General features: G+C 40.4%; 1 protein-coding gene across 1 annotated transcript in view; it reads right to left on the bottom strand.

Moving 5' to 3' along the window:
* Positions 1–6,321: 6,321 nt before the first annotated feature.
* The window catches only part of zswim6 (zinc finger, SWIM-type containing 6), a 74,870-nt gene continuing 68,691 nt past the window's right edge, over positions 6,322–12,500 (bottom strand). Inside the window, exon 14 of the mRNA XM_062057378.1 lies at positions 6,322–10,885. Coding sequence (XP_061913362.1) covers positions 10,011–10,885 — 875 coding nt within the window. The 3' untranslated portion in view covers positions 6,322–10,010. The remainder of the gene's footprint in view (positions 10,886–12,500) is intronic.

The raw sequence follows: 12,500 nt of genomic DNA, 5'->3' as shown, positions 1-12,500 counted from the left end.
CCTGTCATATTGAGGATCTTTGATTAGATTTTTTTTTTTACAGTAAGTGCTTAAAAACAGCACAGCGCTCCTGTCATATTGAGAGGATCTTTGATTAGATTTTTTACAGTAGGTGCTTAAAAACAGCACAGCGCTCCTGTCATATTGAGAGGATCTTTGATTAGATTTTTTTACAGTAGGTGCTTAAAAACAGCACAGCGCTCCTGTCATATTGAGAGGATCTTTGATAATAAAAAAAATGTTTTTACAGTAGGTGCTTAAAAACAGCACAGCGCTCCTGTCATATTGAGAGGATCTTTGATTAGATTTTTTTACAGTAGGTGCTTAAAAACAGCACAGCGCTCCTGTCATATTGAGGATCTTTGATTAGATTTTTTTTTTACAGTAGGTGCTTAAAAACAGCACAGCGCTCCTGTCATATTGAGAGGATCTTTGATTAGATTTTTTTTTTACAGGTGCTTAAAAACAGCATAGCGCTCCTGTCATATTGAGAGGATCTTTGATTAGATTTTTTTTTACAGTAGGAGCTTAAAAACAGCACAGCGCTCCTGTCATATTTAGAGGATCTTTGATTAGATTTTTTTTTTACAGTAGGTGCTTAAAAACAGCACAGCGCTCCTGTCATATTGAGAGGATCTTTGGTTAGATTTTTTTTTTACAGTAGGTGCTTAAAAACAGCACAGCGCTCCTGTCATATTGAGAGGATCTTTGATTAGATTTTTTTTTTACAGGTGCTTAAAAACAGCACAGCGCTCCTGTCATATTGAGAGGATCTTTGATTAGATTTTTTTTTACAGTAGGAGCTTAAAAACAGCACAGCACTCCTGTCATATTGAGAGGATCTTTGATTAGATTTTTTACAGTAGGTGCTTAAAAACAGCACAGCGCTCCTGTCATATTGAGAGGATCTTTGATTAGATTTTTTTTTTTACAGTAGGTGCTTAAAAACCGCACAGCGCTCCTGTCATATTGAGAGGATCTTTGATTCGATTTTTTACAGTAGGTGCTTAAAAACAGCACAGCGCTCCTGTCATATTGAGAGGATCTTTGATTAGATTTTTTTTACAGTAGGTGCTTAAAAACAGCACAGCATTCATGTCATATTGAGAGGATCTTTGATTAGATTTTTTTTTACAGTAGGAGCTTAAAAACAGCACAGCGCTCCTGTCATATTTAGAGGATCTTTGATTAGATTTTTTTTTTTTACAGTAGGTGCTTAAAAACAGCACAGCGCTCCTGTCATATTGAGAGGATCTTTGATTAGATTTTTTTTACAGTAGGTGCTTAAAAACAGCACAGCGCTCCTGTCATATTGAGAGGATCTTTGATTAGATTTTTTTTACAGTAGGTGCTTAAAAACAGCACAGCATTCATGTCATATTGAGAGGATCTTTGATTAGATTTTTTTTACAGTAGGTGCTTAAAAACAGCGCAGTGCTCCTGTCATATTGAGAGGATCTTTGATAAAAACATTTTTTTTACAGTAGGTGCTTAAAAACAGCACAGCGCTCCTGTCATATTTAGAGGATCTTTGATTAGATTTTTTTTTTTTACAGTAGGTGCTTAAAAACAGCACAGCGCTCCTGTCATATTGAGAGGATCTTTGATTAGGTTTTTTTTTACAGTAGGTGCTTAAAAACAGCACAGCGCTCCTGTCATATTGAGAGGATCTTTGATTAGATTTTTTTACAGTAGGTGCTTAAAAACAGCGCAGTGCTCCTGTCATATTGAGAGGATCTTTGATAAAAACATTTTTTTTACAGTAGGTGCTTAAAAACAGCACAGCGCTCCTGTCATATTGAGAGGATCTTTGATTAGATTTCTTTTTACAGTAGGTGCTTAAAAACAGCACAGCGCTCCTGTCATATTTAGAGGATCTTTGATTAGATTTTTTTTTTTACAGTAGGTGCTTAAAAACAGCACAGCGCTCCTGTCATATTGAGAGGATCTTTGATTAGGTTTTTTTTACAGTAGGTGCTTAAAAACAGCACAGCGCTCCTGTCATATTGAGAGGATCTTTGATTAGGTTTTTTTTTACAGTAGGTGCTTAAAAACAGCACAGCGCTCCTGTCATATTGAGAGGATCTTTGATTAGATTTTTTTACAGTAGGTGCTTAAAAACAGCGCAGTGCTCCTGTCATATTGAGAGGATCTTTGATAAAAACATTTTTTTTACAGTAGGTGCTTAAAAACAGCACAGCGCTCCTGTCATATTGAGAGGATCTTTGATTAGATTTCTTTTTACAGTAGGTGCTTAAAAACAGCACAGCGCTCCTGTCATATTTAGAGGATCTTTGATTAGATTTTTTTTTTTACAGTAGGTGCTTAAAAACAGCACAGCGCTCCTGTCATATTGAGAGGATCTTTGATTAGGTTTTTTTTACAGTAGGTGCTTAAAAACAGCACAGCGCTCCTGTCATATTGAGAGGATCTTTGATTAGATTTTTTTTTACAGTAGGTGCTTAAAAACAGCACAGCATTCATGTCATATTGAGAGGATCTTTGATTAGATTTTTTTTACAGTAGGTGCTTAAAAACAGCACAGCGCTCCTGTCATATTGAGAGGATCTTTGATAAAAAAAAATTTTTTACAGTAGGTGCTTAAAAACAGCACAGCGCTCCTGTCATATTGAGAGGATCTTTGATTAGATTTTTTTTTACAGTAGGTGCTTAAAAACAGCACACCGCTCCTGTCATATTTAGAGGATCTTTGATTAGATTTTTTTTTTTTACAGTAGGTGCTTAAAAACAGCACAGCGCTCCTGTCATATTGAGAGGATCTTGGATTAGATTTTTTTTTACAGTAGGTGCTTAAAAACAGCACAGCGCTCCTGTCATATTGAGAGGATCTTTGATTAGATTTTTTTTTACAGTAGGTGCTTAAAAACAGCACAGCGCTCCTGTCATATTGAGAGGATCTTTGATTAGATTTTTTTTTACAGTAGGTGCTTAAAAACAGCACACCGCTCCTGTCATATTTAGAGGATCTTTGATTAGATTTTTTTTTTTTACAGTAGGTGCTTAAAAACAGCACAGCGCTCCTGTCATATTGAGAGGATCTTTGATTGGAGTTTTTGCAGTAGGTGCTTAAAAACAGCTGCACACTCATGTCGAATAGAGGATCTTTGACTAAAATGTTTGCCGCAGATTCCTAAGAACGGCAGAGCGCTCCTGTCATATAGAGGATCTTTGACTAGAATTTTTGCAGGAGCTCCTTAAACAGCAGAGCGCTCCTGTAAAGGATCTTTGATTAGATTTTTTTTTACAGTAGGTCCTTAAACAGCAGTTTGCCTATGTTGTATAAAGGATCTTTGACTAGAATGTTTTGCCACAGATCCCTAAGTATGGCAGAGCGCTCTTGTCATATAGAATTGTTGCAGTTGCTCCCTAACCAAGCACTGCGCTCCTGTTTATATAAAGGATCTTTGATTTGAATTTTTTACAGTAGGTGCTTAAAAACAGCACAGCACTCCTGTCATATTGAGAGGATCTATGATTAGATTTTTTTTACAGTAGGTCCTTACAGAGAGCACAGTGCTCCTGTCATTTGGAGGATCTTTGATTAGAATGTTTACTGTAGGTGCTTAAAAACAGCAGAACTCTTCTTTTTTGCAGCAATGTACTCATGTTATATAAAGGATCTTTGATTTGAATTTTTTGTAGTAGGTGCTAAAAAAAAAACAGCAGACCATTCCTGTCGTTTAAAGGATCTTTGCTCTTTTTAAGGACATTCGGCAAACTTTCTAATCAAAGACCCTTTAAACGACAAGACTGCTGTTTTTTTTTTTTTTTTAGCACTTACTGCAAAATTTAAAATCAAAGATCCTTTATAAAAAGAGCGCTCTGCCCTTTTTTAAGGACATCCGGCAAATTTTCTAATCAGAGCGCTCCTGTCGGAGGATCTTTGACTATAATTTTTGCCGTAAAGCCTTAAGAACAGCAGAGCGCTCCTTTTTATAAAGGATCTTTGATTAGATTTTTTTTACAGTACATTCTTAAAAACAGCACAGTGCTCCTGTCGTAAAGATGATCTTTGAATTGTTTCTGCAGTGGGTTCTTAACATCAGAGCGCTCCTGTCATGTAGAGGATCTTTGATTATAATTGTTTTTCTTTCTACAGGTCTTTAAAAAAAGCAGCATGGTCATGTCGTACAAAGGATCTTTGACTAAATTATTTTCCGTAGGTCCTTTAGAACAGCATAGTGCTTCTGTCATATAGAGGTTCTGTCATATAGAGGACCTTTGACTAGCATTTTGGGCGTATATCCTTAAGAACAGCAGAGCACTCCTTTTATAAAAGATCTTTGATTGGAATTTTTGCAGTAATAGCTATAAAAAAAAAACACAGCAGACCACTCCTGTCGTTTAAAGGATCTTTGACTAGAAAATATGCCAGATGTCCTTAAAAAGAGCAAAGATACTTTAAACGACAGGAGTGGTGTGCTGTTTTTTTGGGTTTTTTTTAGCACTTACTGCAAAAATTTCAATCAAAGATCCTTTATAAAAGGAGCGCTCTGCTGTTCTTAAGGATCTACGGCCAAAATTCTACTGCTGTTTTAAAGGACCTACGGAAAAAATGTAGCCAAAGATCCTTTGTACGACATGAGCACGCTGCTTTTTTTTTTTTAAAGACCTACTGTAAAAAAAAAAAATCCAATCAAAGATCCTTTATATGCCATGAGCACGCTGCTTTTTGTTTTAAAGACCTACTGTAAAAAAAATTAAAAAAAATCCAATCAAAGATCCTTTATATGCCATGAGCACGCTGCTTTTTGTTTTAAAGACCTACTGTAAAAAAAAAAAAAATCCAATCAAAGATCCTTTATATGATATGAGCATGCTGCTTTTTGTTTTAAAGACCTACTGTAAAAAAAAAAAAAAAAATTCCAATCAAAGATCCTTTATAACATGAGCATGGGCATGCTGGTTTTGTTTTAAAGACCTCCTGTAAAAAAAAAAAAATCCAATCAAAGATCCTTTATAAAATGAGCACGCTGTTTTTGTTTTAAAGACCTCCTGTAAAAATAAAAAATAAATTCCAATCAAAGATCCTTTATATGATATGAGCACGCTGCTTTTTGTTTTAAAGACCTACTGTAAAAAAAAAAAAAAAAAAATTCCAATCAAAGATCCTTTATATGATATGAGCACATTGCTGGAAAAAAAGAGAGGAGTCCTGCTTTTTTTAATGCAAGGATCTTTCAAGTATTCACAGTAATTGCTTGGCAAGCAGTGTGCTCCTGTTGCAAAAAGGATCTTTGGTAGGTCCTTTAAAAATCAGCAGACTGGTCCTTTCATATAGAGGATCTTTGATTCAAATTATTGCAGGGGCTCCTTTTTTATTAGCGATTTTGAATTAAGATTTTTTTTTTTTTTAAAGACACTAATTTGTGTGTATTGCTAAAAGAGTTTGACTTTGCTAACAACAGAATAGACAAAGAAGGAGTGGATTGTTGAAGAAGTTTATATAAAGGAGTGATTTAGTTCCATAAATAAAGCGAGCAGTGTATCAAACTTCATGTCGTACAATCATCTCTTCAATAAATAACAGCTGCTAAAAAATACAAAAAAAGGCGCTAGCGACGACACAAAAACTGCTGACGTGAGCTTTTCAAGCACGAGAAGTCAAATAAAAAAAAAAAGTAAACGTTTGGTTGTTTTAAAGCGTAAGAAGAAGACGAGAAGGCAAGAAAGAAGAAGGCCAGGAAACAAGATGGAGGTGAAAGTCAAGCAAAGTCCTTCTGATATGTTTTTTCTTCAAGTATAGACTCTTCTGTCATAAATTAGTCAACATACATTTCTATTCACACGTTCATATTTCTATTCACACGTTCATATTTACACTGAAATGCATCTTTCATGTCCCAAAGAGAGAGAGAGAGGATCCCTGAGAAGAAGAAGAAGAAGAAGAGGTACTGGTCGCTCCGTTTGGTTGACAGTGTATGAACTCCTTCCTGCAGGACACAAAATGGCTGCCGCTTGCACAGTAGAAGGGGTGTCCTAACTTTTTCTTAGGGGGGTCGCAAAGAGAAATGCAAGAGATGGCCGTCAATCATTTAAATGTACATTTATATTATTATTCTGCTTTATTTACATTTACATTATTATTGTGTTGGACTGGATCAGGAATGCTTTCTGAGTTGAATCATGTGTGATGTGTTGAGGCGTGATGTTGATGGAATGTTTGCGGAACATTTAGCGCAAATGAAGACGCCATTTTTGTTTTTGTTGAGGATGAGTGAGGGGAAGATTTAGTCTAGAAGTGTTCAACCTGACTAATGTTGTTAGTGACATCACTCACTTACTTTTCAGGACAATTATTGTGTGTGTGTGTGTGTGTGTGTGTGTGTGTGTGTGTGTGTGTGTGTGTGTGTGTGTGTGTGTGTGTGTGTGTGTGTGTGTGTGTGTGTGTGTGACACTTTGATAGTAGACAGGTGAAAAAGGTGTTTAGTGGCAAAACTCTTTTTGGTCCTCCATCTTGTCTGAGCGCGCTCAGTCCGACTGACACTTGGTCATGTGACCAAAGAGCAGGTGACTTGGTCATGTGACCAAAGAGCAGGTGACTTGGTCATGTGACTCCAATATTCTCTTTGCTGCAGAAATACTTTTACTTTCATTTCCTCAACTTTTTTTTAATCCAGCAAAAAGCTAAATTATTCTCACTCACTTTTCTTACTCAATCTTTCACTTATCACTCCTCAACTCACTCTTTTTACTCACTCTTACTCAATCTTTCACTCCTCAACTCACTCTTCACTCACTCACTCCTCAACTCATTCACACTCACTCTTCTTACTCAATCTTTCCCTCACTCACTCAATCTTCTTCCTCAATCTTTCACTTATCACTCTTCACTCACTCCTCCACTCACTCTTTTTACTCACTCACTCACTCACTCTTCTTAATCTTTCACTCACTGACTCTTTTCACTCACTCAACGCACTTTTGACTCAGTCACTCTTTTCACTCTTCTTACTCAATCTTTCACTCATCACTCCTCAACTCACTCTTCACTCACTCTTCACTCACTCTTCACTCACTCACTCTTCTTACTCACTCCTCAACTCATTCACTCACTCTTCTTACTCACTCCTCAACTCATTCACTCACTCTTCTTACTCAATCTTTCACTCATCACTCCTCAACTCACTCTTCACTCACTCTTTTTACTCACTCACTCTTCTTAATCTTTCACTCACTCGACTCACTTTTGACTCCCTCTTTTCACTCTTCTTACGCAATCTTTCATTTGCTCATTCACTCAGCCGCTTTTCTTACTCTTCTTAATCGTTCACTCTCACTCACTCACTCTTCTTACTCACTCCTCAACTCATTCACACTCAGTCTTCTTACTCAATCTTTCACTCACTCTTCTTACTCACTCACTCACTCACTCCTCCACTCACTCTTTTTACCCATTCACTCTTCTTAATCTTTCACTCACTCACTCAACACACTTTAGACTCAGTCACTCTTTTCACTCTTCTTACGCAATCTGTCATTTGCTCATTCACTCAGCCACTTTTCTTACTCATTCACACTCTTCTTCATCTTTCACTCACTCAATCCTTCATTTGCTCATTCTTTCATTCACTCACCTGCTTTTCTTACTCACTCACTCACTCACTCACTCTTTCAATCTCACTCACTCTTCTCGCTCCGTCCTTCATTCACTCATCTCCCTCACCCTTCTTAGTTGCTCTCACTCAATCACTCTCACTCTTTTCACACAATCTTTCACTCACTCACCTCACTCGCTCTTCTGACCCAGTCACTCTTTGCGCTCGCTGACTAACTCACTCTTTCACTCACCTCAGTAATTTCACTCACTCTTTCAATCCCGCTCAACCCTTCATTCACTCATCCCACTCGCTCTTCTCAGTTGCTCTCACTCAATCACTCACTTCTCGTCTCACTCTTTTTACACAATCTTTCACTCACTCACTCTTCTGACTCAGTCACTCTTTCTTTCACTCACTCATCTCCCTCACTCTTCTTAGTTGCTCTCACTCAATCACTCACTTCTCGTCTCACTCTTTATACACAATCTTTCACTCACTCACTCTTCTGACTCAGTCACTCTTTTCACTCGCTCACTCTTTCTTTCACCCACTCTTCTTGCTCAGTCCTTCGTTCACTCATCTCCCTCACTCTTCTTAGTTGCTCTCACTCAATCACTCACTTCTCGTCTCACTCTTTTTACACAATCTTTCACTCACTCACTCTTCTGACTCAGTCACTCTTTTCACTCGCTCACTCTTTCTTTCACTCACTCATCTCCCTCACTCTTCTCAGTTGCTCTCACTCAATCACTCACTTCTCGTCTCACTCTTTTTACACAATCTTTCACTCACTCACTCTTCTGACTCAGTCACTCTTTTCACCCGCTCACTCTTTCTTTCACTCACTCTTCTTGCCCAGTCCTTCGTTCACTCATCTCCCTCACTCTTCTCAGTTGCTCTCACTCAATCACTCACTTCTCGTCTCACTCTTTATACACAATCTTTCACTCACTCACTCTTCTGACTCAGTCACTCGTTTCACTTGCTCACTCTTTCTTTCACTCACTCTTCTTGCTCAGTCCTTCATTCACTCATCTCCCTCACTCTTCTTAGTTGCTCTCACTCAATCACTCACTTCTCGTCTCACTCTTTTTACACAATCTTTCACTCACTCACTCTTTTCACTCGCTCACTCTTTCTTTCACTCACTCATCTCCCTCACTCTTCTCAGTTGCTCTCAAACAATCACTCACTTCTCGTCTCACTCTTTATACACAATCTTTCACTCACTCACTCTTCTGACTCAGTCACTCTTTTCACTCGCTCACTCTTTCTTTCACTCACTCATCTCCCTCACTCTTCTTAGTTGCTCTCACTCAATCACTCACTTCTCATCTCACTCTTTTTACACAATCTTTCACTCACTCACTCTTCTGACTCAGTCACTCTTTTCACTCGCTCACTCACTCTTCTTGCTCAGTCCTTCATTCACTCATCTCCCTCACTCTTCTTAGTTGCTCTCACTCAATCACTCACTTCTCGTCTCACTCTTTTTACACAATCTTTCACTCACTCACTCTTCTGACTCAGTCACTCTTTCTTTCACTCACTCATCTCCCTCACTCTTCTCAGTTGCTCTCACTCAATCACTCACTTCTCGTCTCACTCTTTTTACACAATCTTTCACTCACTCACTCTTCTGACTCAGTCACTCTTTTCACTCGCTCACTCTTCCTTTCACTCACTCTTCTTGCCCAGTCCTTCGTTCACTCATCTCCCTCACTCTTCTTAGTTGCTCTCACTCAATCACTCACTTCTCATCTCACTCTTTTTACACAATCTTTCACTCACTCACTCTTCTGACTCAGTCACTCTTTTCACTCGCTCACTCACTCTTCTTGCTCAGTCCTTCATTCACTCATCTCCCTCACTCTTCTTAGTTGCTCTCACTCAATCACTCACTTCTCGTCTCACTCTTTTTACACAATCTTTCACTCACTCACTCTTCTGACTCAGTCACTCTTTCTTTCACTCACTCATCTCCCTCACTCTTCTCAGTTGCTCTCACTCAATCACTCACTTCTCGTCTCACTCTTTTTACACAATCTTTCACTCACTCACTCTTCTGACTCAGTCACTCTTTTCACTCGCTCACTCTTCCTTTCACTCACTCTTCTTGCCCAGTCCTTCGTTCACTCATCTCCCTCACTCTTCTCAGTTGCTCTCACTCAATCACTCACTTCTCGTCTCACTCCTTTCACTCTTTTTACACAATCTTTCACTCACTCATCTCACCTCACTCTTCTGACTCAGTCACTCTTTTCACTCTTTCACTCACTCACTCACTCACTCACAGCGGTCTCCATCTTTGGTGTGTGCAGTGTGGACGTACCAGAGAAGGCCAAGGAGCGCGGAGGCGGGGCTAGGAGTAAGGAAGGAGGCGGGGCTAGGAGTTAGGAGGCGGGGCCAGGCCAGGACTAAGACTTGAGGTGTGTGTTGAAGTAAAAGTCATCCAAAGCGTTCTCTGACGAGCATCATGAGTTTCTTCTTGCCCTTGTAGATCTGCTTGAGGTTGTCGATGAACTGCGAGAACTGCACGTGTCCGTCGGGCGCCATCAGGAAAGTCTCTCGCGCCTTGCTGAGGAACTCGATGAACTCGCCGTAGTGGCGCGGGCTGATGTGCGTGAGGCGCGAGTGCGTGGTGTTGATGTAGGCGCCCACGGTGGCGTCCAGCAGCTGCCGCAGCGGCGCCTTGTCCAGCGCCATCATCTTGTGGGCGGAGTTCCTGCGGCCGTGCGGCGCGGCCACGGCGCCGGGCGTGGTCAGCGTGCAGCGCCGCAAGATGTCGGACAGCACGGTGGCGCACTTGACGCTCTTCACCACCAGGGGGATGACGGCGGCCAGCTCGCTCTTGCCCAGCGAGTGGCTGAGGGCGCACGCCCACAGCACGTCGTTGATGGCGGGGTGCGTGTCCTGGTTGTAGCTGAGGTTGAGGTGCGCCATGGCGGAGGTGGCCAGCTTGTACGCGCGCACCGGGTAGCCGCGGTGCTCCATGTAGCGAGCGATGGTGAACAGCTGCGTGTAGTTCATGCCCGTGGCGGCGGCGGCGGCGTCCAGCACGATCTGGTAGGCCGTCTCGAAGGCCACGTGGTCTTTCTCGCACAGCGTGAGCGCCGACAGGGCGCAGTTCTGCGGGTCCTTCATGGCGCACTGCAGCGCCAGCGTGCGAGCGGAGTTGGCCAACTTGTCCTGCTGGTGAGAGTCCAGGTGCAGCCGCAGCACCGTGGCGTTGGACATCACGCTGCTCGCCACCACGCTGGTCGCCTCCGTCGGCGTGAACAGGGCGAACCAGCTCTGCATGATGCTGTCCAGCGCAAACACGCCTGCAACACACACACACACACACACACACACACACACACACACACACACACACACACACACACACACACACACACACACACACACACACACACACACACACACACACACAAAATGTTACTTTCCCACACTTGGAGCCCTGCGGCCAATAAAAACGTGCCTTTTTTCCTTCCCCATCATGACAAGAAAAACAATAAAAAGACTGACAAGGTGTTTGTGTTCAACAACTTGGTCATGTGACTCACTTTCACTTTCATTTTCTAATACTTTTTAATTAGCAAAAAGCTTCTAGATTATACTCACTCACTTTTTTCACTCTTTCACTTTCTTCACTTCACTCCCTTTTCTCACTCGCTTACTCTTTCACTCGCTTTTCTCACTCACATTTTTCACTCTTTCACTTTCTTCCATTCACTCACTTTTCTCACTTACTTTCACTCACTTTTCTCACTCTTTGACTTACTTCCATTTACTCACTTTTCCCACTCACACTCACTCTTTCACTCCCTCATTCACTTTTTTCACTCTTTAACTATATTCCACTCATTCACTCTTTCACTTTCTTCCATTCACTCACTTTTCTCACTCACTCTTTCGCTTTCTTCCATTCACTCACTTTTCTCACTCTTTCACTCAGTTTTTTCATTATTTCACTTTCTTCCATTCACTCACTTTTCTCACTCGCTCACTCACTCTTTCACTTTCTTCCATTCACTCACTTTTCTCACTCTTTTACTCACTCACTTACTCTTTCACTCACTTTTTTCATTCTTTCACTTTCTTACATTCACTCACTTTTCTCACTCTTTGACTTTCTTCCATTTACTCACTTTTCACATTCACTCTTTCACTTTCTTCCATTCACTCACTTTCACTCACTTTTCTCACTCTTTGACTTACTTCCATTTACTCACTTTTCTCACTCACACTCACTCTTTCACTCCCTCATTCACTTTTGTCACTCTTTAACTATATTCCACTCATTCACTCTTTCACTTTCTTCCATTCACTCACTTTTCTCACTCACTCTTTCACTTTCTTCCATTCACTCACTTTTGTCACTCTTTCACTCAGTTTTTTCATTATTTCACTTTCTTCCATTCACTCACTTTTCTCACTCGCTCACTCACTCTTTCACTTTCTTCCATTCACTCACTTTTCTCACTCTTTTACTCACTCACTTACTCTTTCACTCACTTTTTTCATTCTTTCACTTTCTTACATTCACTCACTTTTCTCACTCTTTGACTTTCTTCCATTTACTCACTTTTCACACTCACTCTTTAACTCCCTCATTCACTTTTTTCCACTCTATAACTGTATTCCATTCATTCACTCTTTCACTGTCTTCCATTCACTCACTTTTCTCACCGTCTCATGTATAATATCTGTAGGAGTGTTTTCATGCATATTTGTACGTGCTATCGTCATGTAATCAAGCTAGCGTGGTTAGCATGAGCTAATATGCTAACATGTTTTCAAGTGACTGTTAGCATTAACTTACATTAGCATTCTTGTTGTATTGTTTCACTTTTGTAAATTCACCAAAACCAAATTAAACAACTAGCTTGCGCAGCTAGTGGGTCCATGACCACGACTTCTGTTTTGTTTGATCAG

Source organism: Entelurus aequoreus, linkage group LG08 (assembly GCF_033978785.1).
Source record: "Entelurus aequoreus isolate RoL-2023_Sb linkage group LG08, RoL_Eaeq_v1.1, whole genome shotgun sequence".
Lineage (NCBI taxonomy): Eukaryota > Metazoa > Chordata > Actinopteri > Syngnathiformes > Syngnathidae > Entelurus > Entelurus aequoreus.
Note: the sequence above shows the minus strand (reverse complement) of the source record. Positions and strands in the feature narration are given on the sequence as shown.